Below are 22,705 nucleotides of genomic sequence, written 5' to 3' on the forward strand. Positions count from 1 at the left end.
GCTTTATTCACCAAACACTATAAAATAAGTAATGTCTTTAAGTCTGAGTACCAAATAAATAAATAGCCAGGGGCAGACAATTTCTTCATGTTGTAGAAATTAGGTAAAATTTTTCCAAAGGTAAAATGTAGTTCATGGTTAAGTCCTCTTGAGGACTACAGAACTAGATTTAACTTTTAATCGCAAACTGGTTAATTACAGTATTGATTGCCCTGATTTATAAAGTTTTAGTACATTCAGATGCAATACACATAATTTTTTTGCAACTATTTTCCATATAATATCACTATACAAACTATGGTTAGTTTTCTCCCTTAAAACATAATTCTGATAATAGCATATGATTTCAGTACATAATAAAACAAAGTTAGCATTATTGCTGTTATTTTGATAATGACAGTTGATGAAATCAAAACCACCTTAATTTAAAAAGCTATTGAGAGGTGAAGTTCTAGCCCCTTGTGAGGAAATCAAGCAACAAAGTCTCATTGGGTTTGTCAGACTTCGTGGAATGATTGTAAAATTGTTAAACTGCTTAGACATGTTACTTATTATTTTACTTAAATTTCACAACAAATTAAAAAATTACCTACCTTTTGAACCTACTCCAACAGGGATGTGGTCAAACAAACTTTGAGCTAGCTGTTCTTTTATGGGCATTACATCTTGCTCGAAAAGATTTGTTCTTAATAACCTTACTCCACAATTAATATCAAAACCTACACCACCAGGTGAAACAATAGATTTGGGATCATTGACATCAAAAGCTGCCATATTACCAATGGCAAATCCATATCCAGAATGAACATCAGGCAAACCTACTGATTTACCTAAAAGATGTAATTTTGTTAAAGTAAATTGCATTAATTTTATATATCGATACACTCATGAGAAAATGTAACTCCAAAAACCAAAATTTATCAAGGGAAGCAAAAAACCTCATAATTTTAAAAGTTTACTTCTTTAAAATTTTCTTTTTTGCTATACTATTATAGTTTATTATAAAAATCTGACAATTAATTACAAACTACTAAATTTGGAAAAAAAATAGAGGAGTTATGGGATTTTCTTCAGTTTTAAAGATTCTACTTTAGAGTTACTTACATGTTTTTAGCAGTATGTAAGTTTTATAATAAATTTTTTTGGGGGGATATTTGTAGGCGATAAAATTGAAAACAGTAAACATGAATCATTTGTTGAAAGAACTCAAGAAATAATGAAAACTGAAATACTCTTAATATACAGAAATATATTATTCTAACAAATATAGAATACGGATATTATTGGTAATGAGGCAAAGAAACTTTACAGGATTGATATTCTTATCTAAGAAATTTTTATTTTTTTTTTTTTATTTTTATTATAAGCTTTTGAAATTTCTGTATTAAAAGATTTATTAATTCTAACAGATACAATTTTTCATACATAATGAGGTCTTAACTTGTAATCTATAGATCCACCTGGATTATAATGAAGATCTTGAATGACCAAATTTGAATGTAAGTTTGGTCACCTACTTTTTTTCTTGGTCTTATTATATTTACATTCTGCATATTTGACTTTAGATTTGAGTTATTAAAAGTCATGACTTACTTAAATATTTTAATACATAAGGATTGGGAGTTTGTCTAATCCCAAGACAAACCTAGATGTAATCAACTGGCACATTTATTTTTTTACTTTTCAATTTTAATTGTAGTATTCATCAAGTCTGCCTCCACTTCTGTTCCACTTCTTTTCTAGGAACTTCTGTTAAATTGTAATTTTCTTCCCTATTGATAATTTTAACAGGGTATTGGAGATGTTTCTATTTGGACCAGAGCATCTACTGCTATATAAAATTAACTATTCATTTAAGCCAAAATATTTACTTTCTTCAGTAATAAAGGCATTTAAAATACTTGCAAACTCGTTTGAACCTATGCCATCTTTGGTTTTTCCATTAAATACTTATGGTTAAGTTGTAGGTATACAACCAACTTCATTTTGTAGTAGTGAAACTGTTTATTTAGGACATAGTGGGACAGTAAGTCTGTAAGTCCATTGTGTAAACTTTATGTTTGTCACTTTTTAATCTTTGTCTTTCTCTTCTAACTTCCACTTTTATGTCTTGGTGTAGCTGGTGCTCAGTTTCATCAAAATTGACAACTTTTTGTGTCCAAAAATAATGGTTCTATGTGTTTCTCTGGATGCCACAGATCAGTATAAAGTGTAGTGTTGAGACTTTGAAGTCTACAATGGCTCAAGATACAATTTGGTAGTCCTGACCCAAAAATAGCGACACCTCATTTTTGGAAGGCTCTTAAAAATAAACAAATTTTGTTTTCTTTCCTTTGGTTACAAAATCTTGGTTTTACTTGATCTTCATCCTGTTTACCTTTCGTCTTCCGGGAAATAGCAGCAGACCCACCTAAACAAATTTTTACATATGCAGAGTGTTGTTTTGGTACAGATAACGGTATGAACATCTGGATTTCTCAAGCTCCTTTCTATCTCTTGGTCTTTTAATTTCTTCCAGTTTTTAATTTGTGTCAAAACTTTACCTTTCAAAACTAGAGATGAAGACAGTTTTATAATAATAATAATAGCCACTTTTATATTTTATGAAATATTAAAAAACAAATAAATTTACTTTATACAAAACCATTGAAACACAATATTTATCAAAATACTATCAATAATTACACCTGCTACAGCTCTTGGTATGTAGTTAATCAAAGAATATAGTATAAAGTTTATTCATTTAGCAAATTCCCATCTGTAAACATAAGCACATGTTGATATTCGCCATCTCAATCAAGAGGCTATTAAATATAATTTATTGCCTTAAGCCAGACGGATTCTCATGCTACAGATCCAAACTTGCCAGTCTGTTTAACCCCGTAACGTACGTGCCCGTCTCAGACACGGGCGCGCCTTACTGGTAATTTTGTATGTGCTCTTCTGGGACACAGGCGCCAGTTAAATGTTATCCATAAAATTTTTCAAGCCTTGCAAAGCGGATATTTGTATAAAGAGACATATGTAAGCATATATCTAAATTATTTTCCTATTATAAAATAGATGACTCAGTCAGTATTGAGTTACTTTAAAATATATTTATTATCTCATAACTTGCAATTTGCAATCATCATCATTTATAACCGATATTATTGTCGAACTTTTGTTTTGATACAAGCCTTCTGTCTTGCCGGTGTAAAGTCGTCTGAAGTCGATATTTATTGTTTTTTGCATTTGAACTAATTTGTGCCTTATTTTCAACATATTATTATATTGTTTGGTAAGTAAATTTTGCATATAATATTCGGTAGGTTAGAGTAATGTGTATATTTTTTGTTTTACTAAATTTCATTATAATTCATCTAAAATACAATATTGTGTGTGGGTGTCAATAAAATATATTTGTATTGTTCATATAAATCATACTACTATTTACCTATTCAAAGTATTTCGTCTGAACAAAATTTTTAAATTTCAACGGATTTGCATACACCCCCCCCCCCTCCACGAGAAAAGTAAAGGTTTTACGCCACTGAAAATATTTTTTCTATTCAATTATAACCAAAACAAAACATTTTTACTAAAAAAAAATTCGATCATTTTTTGACCATAACTTCAAAATTAATGTGTACATTAAGGGGTGTTAAATTCAAATTGTAGCGTGTTGCTTTTTTATTCAAACTGTTTACTTTGTTATGTATCTCTCAGTTAATAAATATTTTATTTTAGCACATTTTCCTTTAATAGAACATTAAATTTTGCTCACAGTGATTAAATTTCAAGAAATTCTTACACTAATAGTTTCAAAAGTAAATATTTTTAAAAATCATATAATATACCTCAGTACAACCCTATTTGGATTTCACATGCATTTGTTGACAGATGGGAATTTGTAAAACGAATGTAGTTTAGAAGCATTGAGGCATATTCATGTATATTCTTTGGTTATATCAAAGAATATAGAGGAATATTTTAAATGGAAATTACATAAAAAAGAAGGTTTTCCAGAGAATAAAAATCATTGCACAATCATTAGTAAGTGAAGCAGAATTCATTGATATAAATTTCATCTCCGTAGACATCGTTCCGTCTTACTACACTAGTACCTCACAAAACTGTGTAGTCCCATGTGGATACTCATTAGAGTAGGGATATGTTAGAACTGTTCCTTACCTACAATTCCTGGAAGAGCAGCAACATTTGCTATTTGTTTTACACCAGGTAAAAAGCCACCTACCATGCCAGGTCTACAAGCATTTCTAAGTTCGTCAAACATAAGCTTTTCTAAGGTTTGGTTAACATAAAATACACCCTCGACATTCATGTTGGGTTGAAATCCTTTTTTGATTCTCCAGCAATGCGAATTAATTTTTTCCAGATATTCAAGTTCTTGGTTATATTGTCTCACCACCATTTTTGCTATTTAGGAATATTCTCACACTTAACAATAATTATTTAGATGTATGTAATATGTAATTGCAAAAAACCAAAACTAAAAACTTTAGCTTCTTTACCCTCTACCGGTGAAAAGCTGTCAATGTCAATAAATTTTCTTCTTTCAATATGTAAAAAAGTATATCAGCATCAGCCACGATGCGGTCTTTGTTACGGGGGCTATGCATTAGGTCATAAAATAAGAGATTATATAATTTAGATTTTTTTATCAGAAAATTAAGTACGTTTCACTTACTTTAACTTTAAGGTTTAAGTTTAAAGTTTTTATTTTTATAATATATTGCGTTATGGCTTAAAAAGGCAATCTGTAAATAAATCGAATAAATAAGAAGAAGCAGATTACATCTTACACAGTGTTGTTAACTCTACGGATTTATCTGTAGATCTACGGATTTTCGAAATTATTTAGGATTTTCGGATATCGATCACATTTCTACGGATTTTTCAGCTGCAGTAATCAAGAATAAAATTGGGATTTTTACCCTTAGCTTTTTATAAAAATAGAATTTTTACTCTTAGACTTAGCTTTTTATAGAAATAGAAATATTTTTCAAATAATTAATTGACATCTAGTTCTCTGAATTTCAATTTTCGTAACAAATGAATTACCGGCGCTTAGGGGAATAACAGTGATCTCAGATGGAATGCTAAGATTCGCCTTGGGGACTCCCCGCCCTAACATTATAAATACGAGCTATTCGGAAATATACAGTTTAAATGTGTTATCAGAGAACAACCCATTATTCTAGGGTGTTATCATCAAAAAAACATTGTTAGTATTTTTAATACGTTTGTATTAAAATTTATTTGATAATTCCCTGTATTGTTTAAAAATTACATGCAAAGAATGGGAAATCCCGGAAATTCGTAATTGTAATTTGATACCTAAACCATAACAATTAACATAATTCGGTATCGGCACGTATTGGTAACAATAAATCATTCATCCACTCTTAAATTTTAATGTAAATATGGTAAATATTATGTCCTAAATTCTAATGTGAGTCTTTGGTCCCATAAAATTTGAATTACGGATTGGAATAATAACTTCAAATTAATTATTTACGGTCTTTAACTTTTGAACAGTGATTGCCATGCCAGTAATCACTGTAAACATCCTCGCTGTATACGTTGAATTAGATATACGTTAAATTTTATGTATGTATTATATAATATATAAAATAAAAATAAATCTACTGTTTTTGAAAGGAAATCTCCTGTTTTGTATTGCCCTTTTCTCCTATTGTTGAAAATATCCATCTGGCAACACTGTACCAAGAGGAAGAGGAGTCAGATAAAGCCGCACAAATTGCTGTTTCTGTTCTACGGATTTCTACGGATTTTTGAAGCGCCCTCTACGGAAATATTCAGTTGCGGAGTTAACAACACTGATCTTACATCACAATCACATTGACATGTCGTGTTCGGTAACCTTAAACTCACTAAAATGAGTAACAAATTGTAGGAATAATGTATTATTTAATATTTATGGCAGATACATGATACCTTTTGCATTCCATTTTGTCAGGTACAAGGTAACCTGTAGCTGTACCAATTTATCATTTAATTGGTTTTAGTCAAGATGGCATCAATTTTAGCTATGACTACTATCAAAACAAAACTAGGTAATATTTTAAACAAAGCATTTAGTAGTAAATACCTATTATTAACCAATCTTGGGTTATCTGTCTCTCTATCAGCTGCAGGAGATATAATAGAACAAAAATATGAAATCATGGCAGAAGAGATACAAGAAATGAGCCTTGAAAGGACCAAAAATTTATCTGTAGCAGGATTTACAGTAGGTTTTGTTTGTCATTATTGGTACAAACAGTTAGAGAAGTTTTTACCAGGTTACACGTTCCGGATAGTATGTAAAAAAGTTGTATTAGACCAAATTATTGCATCACCTGTATGTATTGCAACATTCTTTGCGACCATGGGTTATCTGGAGGGTAAAAGTAAGGCAGAATTTTTAGAAGAAACCAAAGAGAAATCAGTCAAATTGTATGTTGCAGATTGGATGATCTGGCCTCCAGCACAGTTTGTTAACTTCTATTTATTACCTTATCAGTACAGAATATTATTTGACAATGCCATATCATTAGGATTTGATGTGTACACATCAAGAGTTAAAAACAAAACATAACACTCTGAAACATTCAAAATAAAATCTTGCATTTCTGTAAAATTCCTATTTATAGTTACTTAAGTACCTGTGATATTTATGAAAACATTGTAAATTAAATTTGATAAAAAATATATTTTTCAAATAAAAATAGTGTTTTTGTGTTTCCTTTTTAAACCCTAAAATAGAAAACAGAAGAGTAAATACATAGTATTCTTTATTATACCTATACATATGGGTATATGCACAACACCAATATTAAGTGTGCCTAATAGCACACATATGACCAGTGGATGTCCCTCGAACGTCCTATATTGGTCCGAATGTCGCTGTGCCAAACGTCATATGGACGTCCATTTAACGTCCCAACGTAGAATGTACAGGGACGTTATGTGATGTCTCTAGGACATCTATTTTAGTGCTGAGGATGTAAATTAGATGTCAACACCATTGTATAAAGTACTAAAAGTGGCGGCATCCTGTGCATATTAAGAATGTATTTTGGGAAATAAAAAGTAAATGTTTAAACAAACTTACATTTATTTATTATTAACAAACGGGACAAATCCACTCAAAATTATACAAAAATGCAACATTATAGAAATATAAAATAATTTTGTATAATAAAACATAAATGTTTAAAGGAACTTACATTTATTATTACATATATGTATTTATATTTATTTATTAACAACAAGAATAAATTCACTGTCAAAATTATACAAAAATGCAACATAGAAATATACACAAAATTGCAGATAAAAATAAAAGATACATGAATAAAATAAATAAGTACACATCTATAAAAAGTATAATTTTGAATTTTAGTGCTTCAAATAGTACCTAATGCTATTTATACAGAAGTTTCAGACCATACCTATATTTGAACCATAATTAGATCTGCGGTAAGGAACATGGAAATGTGAATTCTGAAGCAGCGAATGGGGAGGAATATGAAAACAAACTAGCTGAAGCAATTCAGGAGATTGGTTATTTTATGAACAAGCTTAAAAATAAAGATTGAAAGGTAACTCTTCTGGTAAGAGAATCCAGATTCAAGAAATGAATCATACCAGAATAAGAATATGGTCTACACAATTTACAAGAACAGTAGATGCTTGTAGACAAATCAGTATAAATCTAATCGACATAAAAAATGTTTTTTAATGCAATTATAACATAATCAGTGTAAATTAGTAGAAGTTGAATGACCAGACAGGAAACCATGGTGACAAGTATGAAGCTGATTCTTCAGATTTACTGTCACAAAATCAGTCAGTAAGCCTCAAAAATTTTAGGAATAGCAGAAAAAATTATAATGGAATGATAATTAAAAATCAATGATTTAGGGATGAAATCAATAAATAAATTGTGATGAAAAGTGACCCTCAGTCAGTGATTTATAAAAAATAAGCCATAGAGGCCTACATAAAAAGAATGCACAATTCCTAAAAAACAAGTTAGGATATTCCATCTGGAACAAGACCTTGATTAGTATTAAGACACTGTAAGCATGCTAGAATGTCACAAATTTTACTAGTTAAAGAGTGAATATGGCTGTGACTGATATAGGGTCTTTGACTACACTTGTCTAGACAGGAGAAAGAAGGATTGTGGATACTGCTAAAGAAATTGGCAAAATCCTTGAAAATGACTGTGACTCACTAAAAACAGAATCATTTAACTTCCCTTATTCTTTCCCATTCTGAATTCCCTTACAATTGTGTGGTCAGCAATTAAAAGCAGACAAGTCAATTTTTGAGTTTTAAAGGTGAAATCATAAGTATGAAAAAGATCAATTCAAAGTAAGAAAGGTTTGAAGAAGGAATATCGTTTTTAATAATATTTTCAACAATATTCTCTACGTTTTTCGTAACCATCTTCTGTTGATGACGCTTAGAAACAAATCGTTTTCTTTTAAACAACAAATTTTAGATAGAATTACATTTACCTTTTTGTAATTCGCGATAGCCAATTCCGACAGCCGACAGGGAGCGCTCCTCAAGATTTAAAAAATGGACGATAACTTCGGGAAAACAAATCATTTTGTCATTTGATCTCGAAGCTATAAAACGTTTAATATAAATAATTTACACCTGTGTTTTGCCAAAGTAAAAGTTGGAGTACGTTCTTCAAAGTTTATTTGTTTGTGATTCGAATTTATACATGCTGTAATTGACTCCCAAACCTGAATAAAAATAAAATTAAATGTTTGTTTTTTTACAGTACCTATGTCTGAAACACGGAAAGTAAAATTTAGTAAAATTATCTCAATTATTTTTGTGCATAGTGTACTATGTTTTTGTGGTTGCAAGGTCGGCAGAGATAAGGATCCTGATTCTATTTCATTTCGATGTCGAAATTTAAAAGCGACTACGCCATGACAGTCGCAATCGCTAGCGATTCTCATTCATTTCGATTGTAGTTAAAACTGGGGATATTTACTTTATCATTTGACACTGCTGAAAATTTGGGTTGGCCCTCTTGTTTATTGGCTGCATGCTGCACTACGCTTGTTCGGCTTGTTGAATGTTTGTTTTGTTTACGTTACGTGAACGTCTTTTTTTTCTTGTTTGAGTTGTTAAATCATAAATAGTGGACATTCGCAATTATATTTTGAATTGAAAGAAAATATGGCAGGGAAAGAAAAAAGGCGATGTGGGAGATCCTTAAGTTATAACGGGGTGGCTATATTAACCTTAAAAAGGTTAATATAGCCACTAAGATTTGACTTAGTGGTTATATTTTAATAAATTTACCGCAGCCTAGTAATATTAAGCCCTAAACTTTTTGGGTATCCTAGAGGCATAAACACCCTCTTCCAAATATTGTTCTAATACCCTTATCAAATAATTTGCAGCTTGTTTATTAAGCCGGAATTGCTGCCTAAATTGAACATCACTTAAGGAAAAAGGATTTTGAGTATCCCGTAACATTCTTCTTATCCTCCGTTGTGAGCGTCGGATATCTATCCTCTCTAATTCCTCCAAAACCAGCAAATGTCCGTAAAACACAGCCATATTAATACTTTTTGCCTCTAAACTGAACCTAAGTTCACTTCTCCCAGTCCAGCCAGTCATGTCAGACTCGAAATGAAATTTCAACCACTTTCTTGAAGTTGAAATTAATTTCGATAAATCGAAAATTAGTGACGTCGTTTGGTTAGTTCAGCCGAAATCCACAAGGTTCGCAAAGTCGCATTTCGACGTCGCCATATTAATTTCGACACGTTTTGAATTTTTTTTAATACAAAAATAATTGAATTTATAAATAAGTTAAAATAGCAGTGGTTTTGAGTCGAAATCTCAATTAGAATCAGGGCCGAGGGTGAGGCAGTTTTTGGAGTTGGCCACGTTATATTTTGCAAATTACGCCTTACGTTTTCTACTAATAACTTCATGAGACCTTTGGGGCAATTTAGCTGATGGAACAGCATTTTTCAGTCTTCTCAATTTAGTTTCAGGTGTTACTATAAAGTAAATTAGATATAAATATATTAAAATATAAATAATATTTTAATCAACACTTATTTGGAAAGTAATCGTTATCAGTAAAATGTAACCTGCACACTGCACAGTCATGTACTTGGTTATACGAGTAGATAGGTCTGCCAATTCGCAAAATGCAGTTCCAAATTTTTTTCATATTCTTGTCCAGCGGAAACTTATGTATGGAATTTTTTTGTGAATTATAATAGGATGAACATTGAGGAACACTGCAATAGTTTTTTGAAGTCGAAGTCATTGTTAATTACAATATAAACCGGTCGCTAATATGTATACAAATTAATGACAATTTCAAGGTTTTCCTGAAGTGGATGCTTTTGAAATCTACCACCAGGCGTCGCCCACTTTGCGGTTCCTTGCGAATAAATAAAAAACCAGAGTAGGAAGTAACCTAGCAAATGGTACCAAATCTTTAATAATATACTGTGTACTGGTTGTTATTTATACTGTGAATATACTATAAACTATAACCAAGCAAGCATCAAAAAAAGTTGCTAATTCACACCATTTGCACTGTATATTGCTGAAATAGAATCCTTTTATTTCTTTTAAGCATTAATAATATTACGATTAAACCAAAGAATATAGACGCATATCATGGTAGACGCATATGCACATGCACTATGCAGTGTCGTGTCATATGCGTCTATATTCTTTGAATAAACGGTGCCTCGTGCCTGTGCCATTTGTTTAAATAGGTATGACATGACAATGACAATTGACAATTATTAATATCTCCATCATCATTTTGCCCAGCCAGAGTATATACCACCACTTGTTCATCTTTGAAAAGATGATTTCAAGATTCATCTTGTTGATAAAAATCGTATTTTTACTTATTAGAATTAGCAAACCTAATATATCGTAGTAACTAGAATAATAAAACAATTGTAACGAATTATCTAGAAATAAAAGATTTTTACACTTTACCTAAAAACAAAAACATGTTTTAGATATATTGAACTTTACAATTTTTAATTAATCATGATTTACCTTTTCGCTTTTAATTATTTTATTAACGTAAATAATTTTTTATTCTCTTGAAATATTTGCTATTTGATCCCATAATTGGTAAGAAAAATAAATGTCGGACGTCCAGAAAACGTCCGAGTACGCTCGTCCAGGGACGTTATAAACAGCCGTAAGAAACTATTACCAACGAGGTTGCGACTTCGGACCGCTACAGGTGAAAATGCCAACATTCATGGAGAAATCCAGGTACAATTAGGAATTGGAGCAGAAAAGTTCGTCCATACTGTTATAGTTGCTGACATCGAAGAGGATGTTATATTAGGAATGGACGTAATGAATATGCATGAATTCCAATTGGATTTTAAGAATAAGGTAATTAAAGTTGGTAACGAGGAGGTATTTCTTCATCCACATGATGACAACACTGTGCAAGCAGCCGTTAAAGAAGATACTGTCGTGCCTGCGAGAAGTGAAACGATCATAGTAGCGCGGTTACAGGGAATTGTAGACGAAGGGACACCTGTTATGATGGAGCCTTGGACGACGAGGTCGGCCGAGGAATTATAATTGGAAAGGAATTGGTGACTTCGGCTAAAGAAATACCTGTGAGACTTATCAATGTCAATGACTAACCAGTAACCATCAAGAAAGAGACAAAAGTAGGAACTTGTGTACCTGTGACATCCATAATCCGTAAGACGACAACATTCGATAATTCCAACGACAAATTCGACCAAATGGTTGCAGTTGCTGGACAGTCTCTAAATCAGATGGAGAAAAGGAAATTAAGGGAATTTCTTCGGCAGTATCATGATATTTTCGTACCGAAAGGAGGAAAGACGGGAAGAACTACCGTTGTTAAGCATAAAATTGATACTGGTAATGCTAAGCCAATTCGACAAACAGCTCGACGATTACCACAGGCGAAAAGAGAGGAAGCTGAAACGATTGTTCAGGAAATAAAGAAAAATAAAGAAAGACGGGGTGGGTCATAGAACCTTTTACGAGCCCATGGGTCTCTCCGGTGGTCTTGGTTAAGAAGAAAGACGTAACGACGAGGTTCTGTGTGGATTACCGTTTGCTGAACAACGTTACCAAGAAAGATAGTTATCCTCTGCCTCGGATCGACGACACATTGGACACATTGGCTGGAAGTAAATTGTTTTCTACTTTGGATTTAAAGTCTGGATACTCGCAGGTAGAAATGGACCCAGTAGATAAAGAGAAGACAGCCTTTACTACAGGATCTGGATTGTGACAATTCAACGTTATACCATTTGGACTCTGTAATGCTCCTGCGACATTTGAGAGGCTTATGGAAAATGTGTTGAGAGGGTTATCTTGGAAAACATGCCTGGTTTATCTAGATGACATAATCGTCTTGGGGAAGACATTTGAAGATCATCTGAAGAATTTAGAAAACTGCCCAATTGATGGTAAACCCCAAGAAGCTATTTCAAGGTAAAGTCAATTATCTGGGTCATATAGTCAGTACAGAAGAAGTGGCCATGGATAAGGGAAAAATCGATTCCATTAAGGAATGGCCAGAACCAACGGACAAACATCAAGTAAGAAGTTTTCTTGGACTATGTACTTACTACCGGAGGTTTATTAAGAAGTTTGCAGATATCGCTAAGCCAATTACGCGACTTACAGAGGAAGCAAGAGATTACCGCAGGGATACAGACTGCCAAAATGCCTTTGAGACCTTAAAAAAAGCATTTAATCACCCCACCAATTCTAGGACATCCACTGCCAGAAGAAGAGTTCATCTTAGATACAGATGCAAGTAATGTGGGAATTGGAGGAGTGCTAACTCAGATTCAAGGACAGGAACGAGTCCTTGGATATTTTAGTAAAGTTCTTTCAAAACCTGAGCGCAATTATTGCGTCATGAGAAGGGAACTTCTAGCAGTAGTGAAATCAGTAGAGCACTTCTATCAATACCTCTATGAAAGGAAGTTTTTAATCCGAACCGACCATGCCGCCCTCAAGTGGTTGATGCACTTTAGGAATCCAGAAGATCAGATGGATCGAACGACTCCAAGAATACGATTTCAAGATTGAGCACCGGGCCGGAGTTAGCCACAGAAACGCTGATTCTCTTTCCAGAAGACCATGCCCAGCAGAGTGTTCCCACTGCAACAAAACGGAATCCAAGGAAGCAGCAGTGCTAAGAACAACGATGATCAATGACGACTGGACGCCTACTAAGATAAGGGAAGAACAAGAGAGAGATCCAGTTGTACAGAAAATTCGAAAATGGAAACGTCGACCACCTTGGCAAGAAATATCAAACCTATGCTCAGTAGTTAAGACGTATTGGGCCCAGTGGGATTCATTTATCATTGAAGATACCTCGCTTCAAACGAGTCTTGGAAAATGTTGACGGTTCAAAGAAGAGAAGACAGTTGGTGATCCCAAAGAGCAGAATAGCCGAAGTACTTCGTCAGTTACACGACAGTCCATCAGGAGGCCATTTTGGTGTAAAGAAGACCCTTCAGAGAATTCGGGAACGGTTTTATTAGATGAACAGCTCCGACGACGTAAAGGACTGGTGTAAGAAATGTACTATTTGTGCTACGAGTAACGGGCCTTACCGAAAAAGGAGAGCTCCTATGAGATAATATAATGTTGGAAGCCCGTTTGAAAGAATAGCTTTGGACATCGCTGGGCCATTTCCAGAAAGTGAAAATGGAGGCAAGTACATGTTGGTAGTAATGGATTACTTCACTAAGTGGGTAGAGATTTACGCACTTCCAGACCAAAAGGCCGCCACCGTTGCAGATAAGTTGATCCAAGAATATATCAGTCGATTTGTAGTGCATTTGGAGATCCATAGCGACCAAGGAAGGAACTTCGAAAGCGATCTATTCCAAGGAATATGTGATATACTAGGCATGAAGAAAACAAGAACTACAGCGTATCATCCGCAATCGGATGGTATGGCAGAATGGATGAATAGGACAGTTGGCAAGTATTTGACAAAGATGGTGTCCAATCATCAGCGAGACTGGGACCAATATCTTCCGTTCTTGACAATGGTCTACAGATCTGCTGTTAACGAATCAACAGGCCAGACACCAGCCAGGGTCCTATTCGGACGCGAGATGTGACTACATGTTGATTTAGAGTTTGGGTGTCGACCTGGAGAAAATGTAGCAGGTGAATATTATGTGATTGAATTACGAAGAAGAATGGACGATGTACACGAGTTGGTCCGTTCCCATCTTCTGATCGCTAGCGACCGAATAAAGAAACGGTACGATACACAAGCCGAAAAGGGGTGCTTTAAGAAGAACGACAAAGTCTGGCTCTATAATCCCAAAAAGCGAAAAGGTTGTTCTCCCAAATTGCAGCAGTTGTGGAAAGGTCCATAACTCATTATGGAGAAAATGAACGATGTCATCTACCGAATAAGCACGATTCCGAAGGGAAAGCCGATGATAGTACACCATAACCGGCTGGCGTCTTTCGAAGGTGACCACGACGTAGATGAAGAAGTGGAAGTAAACCAAGTCCAAGATGTGTCTGACCTCACGTTTGAGGAATTCATGGGGGCCTATGGAGGTACCGGTAAAGCAAGACATGGTGTTATCACTGAAGAAAAGCAAGATCTACTCGCGCTTCCCGATGACTACTTTTTTCGTATTTCGAAGGAAGTTCGGTCGAGTTGCAGAACTTCAATGCCAAGTGCCAGCTCCCGGGAAAGCCTTGAAACTCCAAAATGCATCACGTTATCTTTTCTACCTGGTAACGAAAGACACTACCCGTGACCAACCTACCTACCGAGATGTATGGGAAGCCTTACATCAATTGAGAGAGCACGTACTAGAGTCCGACGTGCGAAAGTTAGCCATGCCAAAGTTAGAGTGCCGCCAATTAGATTGAAGGGTTATCCGAAGTATGGTGGAGAAGATCAAGACACCGAAGTCCAGGTGTTAGTCTGTTGCAATCCGCATAGTTACTGGTGCGGAGAGAAAACCGTCCCTTGTCATTTTTATACAACTGGAAGTTGTAAAAGAGGGTCCAGTTGATGATACCAGCATACCGTTCCAGTTCCAGTCCCGACAAGGTTCCAGGAGGAACCATCTTTTAAGAGGGAGGCAATGTTACTATAAATATTATGACGCATAAAACTGTAAACATATTATTTCTAACCCATTCGTCTTTTCTAGATCATAAATATACCCGTCGGCAGAAATTTCTAGATGCATGGGTCCCCCTCCGATATAAAAAACCTGCTTTTGATGGAATTCCTTCGAAGGAAGGTCATCGAGTCTTCGCCGTAACTCCAGAACTAAAGGTTTATATATATATATATATATATATATATATATATATATATATATATATATATATATATATATATGTATATAAATATATATATATATATATATGTATATATATATATATATATATATATATGTATATATATATATATATATATGTATATATATATATATATATATATATATATATATATATATATATATATATATATATATATATGGGACATTTTATTTAAAGGGACGGTTAGTTTTGAACATCGCGTCGAGTTTCGAATTGTAACGCGTATTGTAATAAATGTAAATAAATGATAATATAATTATTAGTGTGAAATAAATTAGTTATATTGTACAAATAAAGACTTTAAACTTTGTAAGTGTTATAAATGTAGAACCTTTGATAATAAATAAAGACAATATTATTAATATCTTTTTTAATAATTATTAAAATTTGTTTAAATATACTTTAACTTGAGGGTCTTTTCTTGTTAGAATTCTGTGCAAAAGATGGCTCAGATTGGTTGAAAAGTTTTTGCGAAATTTTATTTGTTTATAATATTTTTTGAAAAATGAGCTAATTTTTAAGGCCGGTCTAGATAAATTGAATGTACTGTACATATCTCAATAATCCGGGGCTTATTTTCTTTGTTAAGGCGTATGTTAATAACCTATGGAAAAAAAAGTTTAAATAAATATATTTATGTACACAAAATTATTTAATAATAAATAGCACTTTTTAAGCTTATAAATATTAAAAACATCATCTAAAGTGATATGAAACCACCACCACAGATATAAAAGTAAATGATCTAGTTCTAATCACAAGTGAAAACACACCTCCATTATGGTGGCCTCTAGCAAGAGGGATAGAATCAATTAGCAGCGAAGATGGAAAAGTTAGACTTGTCTGTGTTCGTACTGCTGATGGAGAATATATACGCCCCATCACTAAGCTGGTTCCCCTTTCATTGTCTGCAGCCGATATCCTTCTGTAGCACTGTAGTTGTGCTTAAGAAGTAAGTTTAGGATATTTCTAGCTGAAGTGATACTTCACCTAGCCGCGCGCCCCCCGGTATGGATAAATTTCTGTAAAAAATTTATACAAGCTTTGGTACGACACTGGTAGTAAACAATTTTGAATTTCATAAGATCTACCGAGGTAACTTTTTTCGAGCAAATTCCAAAGAAATCGCTGGTGTAAAACATTCACAAGCTATTTTTAACCAATGAAAACTGGTACCTAGAAAATTCCCGGTTAGCAATCATTCAAAAGGAGGTTTTAGATACCTAATAGAAATTTCGAAGAAATTTCTTCTGACCCCTGATAGGTGAGGCAGTGATAATTTGAAAATAGTCACGTAGTCAGTGTCACATTGTATCCCAGCTTGGTCGTGTCTTGGTTAGAGTTTTCAACTCTCTCATATTAGTCAGTGTCAGTTTAGTATTCGATCAAAGGGGTCGACGTATTTCTGGTTTAAGAGTTTTAGAATCTCACGTATTGAGTATACCTAGTTATTGTTATATAGCTTATAGTGTAAAGGCTACATGTTTCACAAACGCTCATTATTAATCAAGTATATTAATACAGAAGGAAACATCCTTGGTTCATGTGACAATTTTATAAGAAACATATTTATACTGTAACAAAGCTCTCGTGTAATGTTTCGCGGTCTCGTGAAAATTCTACAGTAATCGGCGGTTTAGATATAAAAACTTTGCGCTAAAACCTTGGCTAGATCTTAACTTAGTTGTAGTAACAAAGTTAATCGTTAAATTACCCATTGTTTAATGCTTGTGTTCTTATTTCCCACCTTAGTTGGTGGCCCTTAGAATTGCAATTAATTACATTACTTCACTCTAAGGAAAGAGTACACTCTAAATGGGAGTAAGATCGCCATCCTAATTTGTGGAACAATTCTTCCGTTTATTTTTACCAGATTAAAAATATTATGAAATTGTAAAGAGAATAGTAAAAACAGCATTTTTGTTGATTAATATAAAGATTTGGCTAGTGTACAGTATCTCCTACTGAACGCTTTTTTTTAATCACTGCTACGTTGATTAACAACATTAATGGCTGAAATTAACTAATCTTTATAAGAAAAGTTAAAGTTTTTAACAAAACTTTTAGCAAACAAAATTAAAAAAACATGAAAATTGTTTAAACAGAAATGTTCTAAACAAAGGGCTAGCTGCGCACTTCAAAAAATCCAACAGTTTCAAGATAGAGCGCTCGAAAACATAATGAGATATCTCGGGTTCTATTGGAATAAATTTGTTATTTTTTTTTAACTGGAGCACAACGTTAAAATAAAACATTTATCGTATTTTAATTGCAAAGTTATCCAAAATAAAGCAGCTAATAACTACGGGATGTACAGCTGTTTCCTAAAAAAATTGATACGACTCTTTAAGCGTATTTTGTAAAAATTGAGCAGTGTATTTTGAAGGATAAATACTTATTATTTACATACTGTCACTGTCACTGCCAAATTTTAAAATTTGTTAGATAACTAATTCTGTTAAACCTCAAAAAATGGCTCCACATGCTAGCAAAGAACTAAAAGCAAAAATTATAACGAAATTAGAAGATGGTTGGTCACTATCTGCCGTAGCGAACCATTTTAACGAAGCAGAACAACAGTTTTTAATATTAATAAAAGATGGAGAGAACAAGAAACTCTCGAAAGAAAGCAAGGTTCTGGAAAATCAAAACACTCATGAAGATCGTACGCTTTTGGAGAGATTAGAAAAGAATCCTTTTGAAGATGCGAAAACTGCAAAAATTATGTCACAGTTTCCGCGAAGAAAGACAACAACTTGGCGCAAAATTAATGCATCGCGTCTTAGGTACCGAACTGCAGCAAAATACAAGCTCTTACACCACAACAGAAGCAATCAAGACTTATATTTGGTTTAAACCATCAGCTACAAAATCAAGATTTTTGGGACAGGGTAATATTTACAGAACAATCATTAATAAAAGCATGCAAATACTAGCATTTGCAGATGATGTTGACATAATCGCAAGATCAAGAAGAGAAATGATAGAGGCATACAACCAAATAGAACGAGCTGCACAAAATAGTGGTCTTAAAATCAATCAGACCAAAACAAAATATACCAATCAGACCAAAACAATAAGAGAATACAACATAGAGGGGGTAAAAAACTTTATATAAATATGTATAAAAACTTTATATACTAACTTTATACCTCAAAATACTGAAGAGCTGTGGCACGGTATAGAACAGGTTTGGGAAGAGCTCTCCGATGAAGACAATTTCATAGTTCCTTTTACGTAGATGAACCGAAGACTACAAGCTGTTATCAATGCTGATGGAGATATTAAAATATTAATTTTATTTTTACATACCTAAATTTAATGTAGTACTTCCAGACCCTCGCTTTCTCTCGAGAGTTTTTTGTTCCCTCAATTTTTTATTAATAGAAAAACTGTGGTTCTGCTTATGTTAAAATGTTTTGCTGCCTCTGATAGTACCCAGTTATCATTTAATTTGGTTACAATTCTTGCTTTAATATATTGTTGAGATAAGTCGTTTGTTTTATTCCTTAATAATAATAAAAATAATAACAACAACGCTATTTTATGTAAAAACTATCATTTATATACTGTTTATAAATTGCAGGAATTAAAAATAATATCACAATTTAGACCTTAATAATTATTACAATTTACGAATTAAAAAATTTAATCAATTGTTTGTTTATTTATTTATTTTATTATGTGTCTATCATAATAAATATAATATAATGTCAGACCAATCAAATACACTGCTCAAAATGATCCAATCTTACTAAGAGTGGTATCACTTTTTTTAGGAACGAGCAGTACAAGTGCACTTTGTTTCCAACACTCCTGTTTAAACAATTTTCAATAATTTTGTTTGCTAAAAATTTTGTTACAAACTTTGACTTTTCTCAGAAAAGATTGGGTAATTCCAACTCTTTTCTAAAAACACAACTTTTTTCTAAAAGTTTTGTTTTTTAAGGAGCTTTCCGAATAATTTTCGCGATTTAATTTAAACTAAATTCTACGAAGTTATTATAAATATTTGTAAGCTTAAAAAGTGCTATTTGTTTTTAAATCATTTTGTGTAGATAAATATAATTTTTTAAAACTTTTTTCCATAAGTTATTAATATCCATTTTAACAAAGAAAATTATTGAGATACTTTATTGAGATACATTCAGTGGAATTATCTGGACCGGCCTTACAAATTAGCTCATTTTTCAAAAAATCTTATAAACAAATTAAATTTTGCAAAAAATGTTTAACCGATCTAGCCCATCTTTGCACACAATTTAAATACGATAATACCCTTAAGTTTGGAGACATTTAAACCAATTTTAATAAACAATAAAAAAGTTATTAACAATATTCAAAAACAGAGATTTTGTTGCTCATTTTGCAATAACTTTTTTGTTTATTAACCGATTTTAGTTTAGCATAACTTATTTTGCGTATATTTTTTTTCTGAAAAAGTTGTATGTAGACCTCAAATCTCTAAATAGACAAGTTTTTAAGTTATCAGCAAAATAATGAGTTTGACGATTTGATTATTTGTTTAAAAATAGTTTCACTAAGAAATTGATAAAACCCTAGATGAGAGACTTTTTGTATTATTTCATACTACCTTCACCTTTCAACTTTCAAACCTGTCTACATAGTTATGATGAAAAAAATTCGTATCTTTACTAACTTGATTGATCTAATTGGAATTTTCTATAACCGCATACACAAGATCCACAAAATCTTAATGTGTGTAAACTTGAAAGCGATATGTTTCTTCCTATTTTTAAAAAGACTTATTCATTTTATAACCCTCGAGCTGAAAACTCGAATTTACGCAGAAAGTTCTTTTAGAATTTTTTTTACATTTCCAATACGACGCTGCTTCAGGTCATTATTTATTCCTTATCCTACAGTAGTTTAATGGATAGTTTCCGAATACATGGATTGGCAGAAGAAAAGCAATTGGGTGGCCCGTGGCCTCCAATATCACCGGAATTAAATCCGTTAGATTTTTTGAATCTCCTAAATTTTTTGTTTATAAAATACAACCCGACTTTAAAATATTGATGAATTTAAACGACGAATTACAGTTTTTTAAAATGTTAGGAATTTAGACATGAATTTGAAATTCGGAAACAAACTGTATTATAGCTTAAAGTAAAATAGACAATTTTGAACAATTATTAAGACAGAGCCTATTTGTGCGTATTTTATTTTTCAATTATTTTTTTTTTCTCGAAGGAGGTTATTCTTATAAAAGAAAAATATCCAAAATCGAACGTGTCTTATGTAGACTACATTTTTTTCTGGTATTCTGTTGTTGAACTGGAAACAAACTTTATTATTGTTTAAATAAAAATTGTTTACTTTAAGGTTTATTAAAAAGTAAAGTTTTGCCTTTTTTTTTCTTTATTATTGCTGTATTATTCTGGAAACGACAATCAGCAGATAAATCCAAACTGAGTCGGAATTTCGGTGAATAAAATTACCAATAGACCAATCACTTTTATTATTTCTCTATTAGTTAATTACAACTTCATACCCCAAAGCACCTACAGCTCAGAGTGAAGACAAGGATATCGAGGAATTTCACGGTTATATTGAATAATATTATTTTAAACAAGTAAATATTGAACTCGATAAAAAAAAGTTAATGAAGAACAGAAGGATCATTAAAACTGTAAACAAAACAAGATAGGCCAAGATACACAGAGAAATAAATAAGAAAATAAGGGCAGCAAAGTAAAATTGGTTAAATGAGAAATGCTGTGATATAGAAAATCTATAAGAATTACATGACTAGTTTAACTATAAGAAGATTTAAAAAGTTGCAGAGTCAGATATGGAAATAAACCAATTAACTGCAATGGACAAATAGCAGCAGACAATAAAACAAGTATGAACATGGAAATAATATATAGAAAGCCTTTTTCAATATGAAAGACTTGTTCCAACAATATCAGATGAACCAGAGAGCGGACCGATGATAGGCTCCTCTTTCTGACGACAAGTCCAGAGATGTCTGTTAAAATATTTCGGTCTATGAAATATGACAAATACCAGAATATTAGTTGACCTCTACTTTCATTGTAATTCTTAAGAAAAACAACTCTAAAGTTTGGTAAGGTTATAGAATAATAAGTTTAATGAGATTAGGTATCATTGAAATTATTTTTAAATATTATACATAACTGTATTTATAAAACCGCCAGAAAATTTAACATGTTAATTTCCCAAAAAAGACAAAATGCAAATTACAATAGCAAATTTACTAAGATGTAAATTGGAGCTGGAAGGTCAGATAATAGAACAAGTTACGGAGTTTAAATATCTAGGCATCACATCATCTAGCTACGGAAAGCTCGAAACTAAAGTGGAAGATCAAGTGAATAGAGCAGAGCCGCAATCTGCTTTAATGTAACAATAATGGGAAATAAAAATATCGGGAATAAAATGAAAGGCAAAATTTACAAAATAGTCATCAGACCAATAATGACATACGCGGCCGAAACAAGATCTGACATAGAGAGGACAAAAAGGATGTTAAAAACAGCACAGATGAAAACACTTGGAAACATTGATGGTAAGACACTACGGGTCAGAGCTAGAAGTACAGATATACGACATAGATGAAAGGTGGAGAACATCAAGAACTGGGTAAGAAATAGAAGAGTAGAATGGAACTCGTATAAGCCGAATGACAATAAATAGAGTAGTAAAGACGGCAAGAGATGGTTCCCCGGTAGGAAGACGATCAGTAGGAAGACCACGAAAACGATGGAACGACAACTTACTGGAGGCACATTAAAAACAGACAGAGTCATGTCTATATAAAAAGAAGAAGTAGAAGAAAAAGAAGTATTTACAAACAGTTTTATTCTAGCATAAATTACACACAGTTTGGGTTCGAGTTTCGCAATTGAGTGGGAATTAGAGAGGCTTTATTCTGTTGAAATGTATTAACGCAATGCTATTTGGGCGTGAATAAATATTAGAACAAAAGGCGTTTGACAGAGTAAGGCATGACCAGCTCATAACAATTGTGACACAAAAGCTTTCGGATAAAGACCAAGTAGGAAATCTACAACACTAATATATATCACGTAATTTAATGAAAAAAAAAAACTAGACCAGAAACATAAAAACCAAAAACTACAGGAAACAAACATATGAAGTACCTATCATGAAGTCATGAAGTACTTATGCTTATACTTCGTAGAATAAAATGGAAAAAAGGAATGTTTGTAAAATATAAAAGAGAATAAAACAATTACAAAAACACAAAAAACGAATTTAGATAACAACTAGCTAAAAAGTT

At 32.6% G+C, this 22,705-nt stretch overlaps 2 protein-coding genes across 2 annotated transcripts in view; one reads left to right on the plus strand and one right to left on the minus strand.

Moving 5' to 3' along the window:
* RtcB (RtcB RNA ligase) overlaps positions 1-4,542 on the minus strand; it is a 42,508-nt gene extending 37,966 nt beyond the window's left edge. Inside the window, exons 1-2 of the mRNA XM_072544476.1 lie at positions 4,174-4,542; positions 594-830 (exon numbers count right to left, since the gene is read on the minus strand). Coding sequence (XP_072400577.1) covers positions 594-830; positions 4,174-4,414 — 478 coding nt within the window. The 5' untranslated portion in view covers positions 4,415-4,542. The remainder of the gene's footprint in view (positions 1-593; positions 831-4,173) is intronic.
* Positions 4,543-5,827: 1,285 nt separating this feature from the next.
* On the plus strand, positions 5,828-6,736 carry LOC140439327 (mpv17-like protein 2). The gene has a single exon (XM_072529170.1). The coding sequence runs from the start codon at positions 6,038-6,040 to the stop codon at positions 6,602-6,604; it is 567 nt and encodes a 188-aa protein (XP_072385271.1). The 5' UTR covers positions 5,828-6,037; the 3' UTR covers positions 6,605-6,736.
* The last annotated feature ends 15,969 nt before the right edge of the window (positions 6,737-22,705 follow it).

This window comes from Diabrotica undecimpunctata, chromosome 1 (assembly GCF_040954645.1).
Source record: "Diabrotica undecimpunctata isolate CICGRU chromosome 1, icDiaUnde3, whole genome shotgun sequence".
Taxonomy (NCBI): Eukaryota; Metazoa; Arthropoda; class Insecta; order Coleoptera; family Chrysomelidae; genus Diabrotica; species Diabrotica undecimpunctata.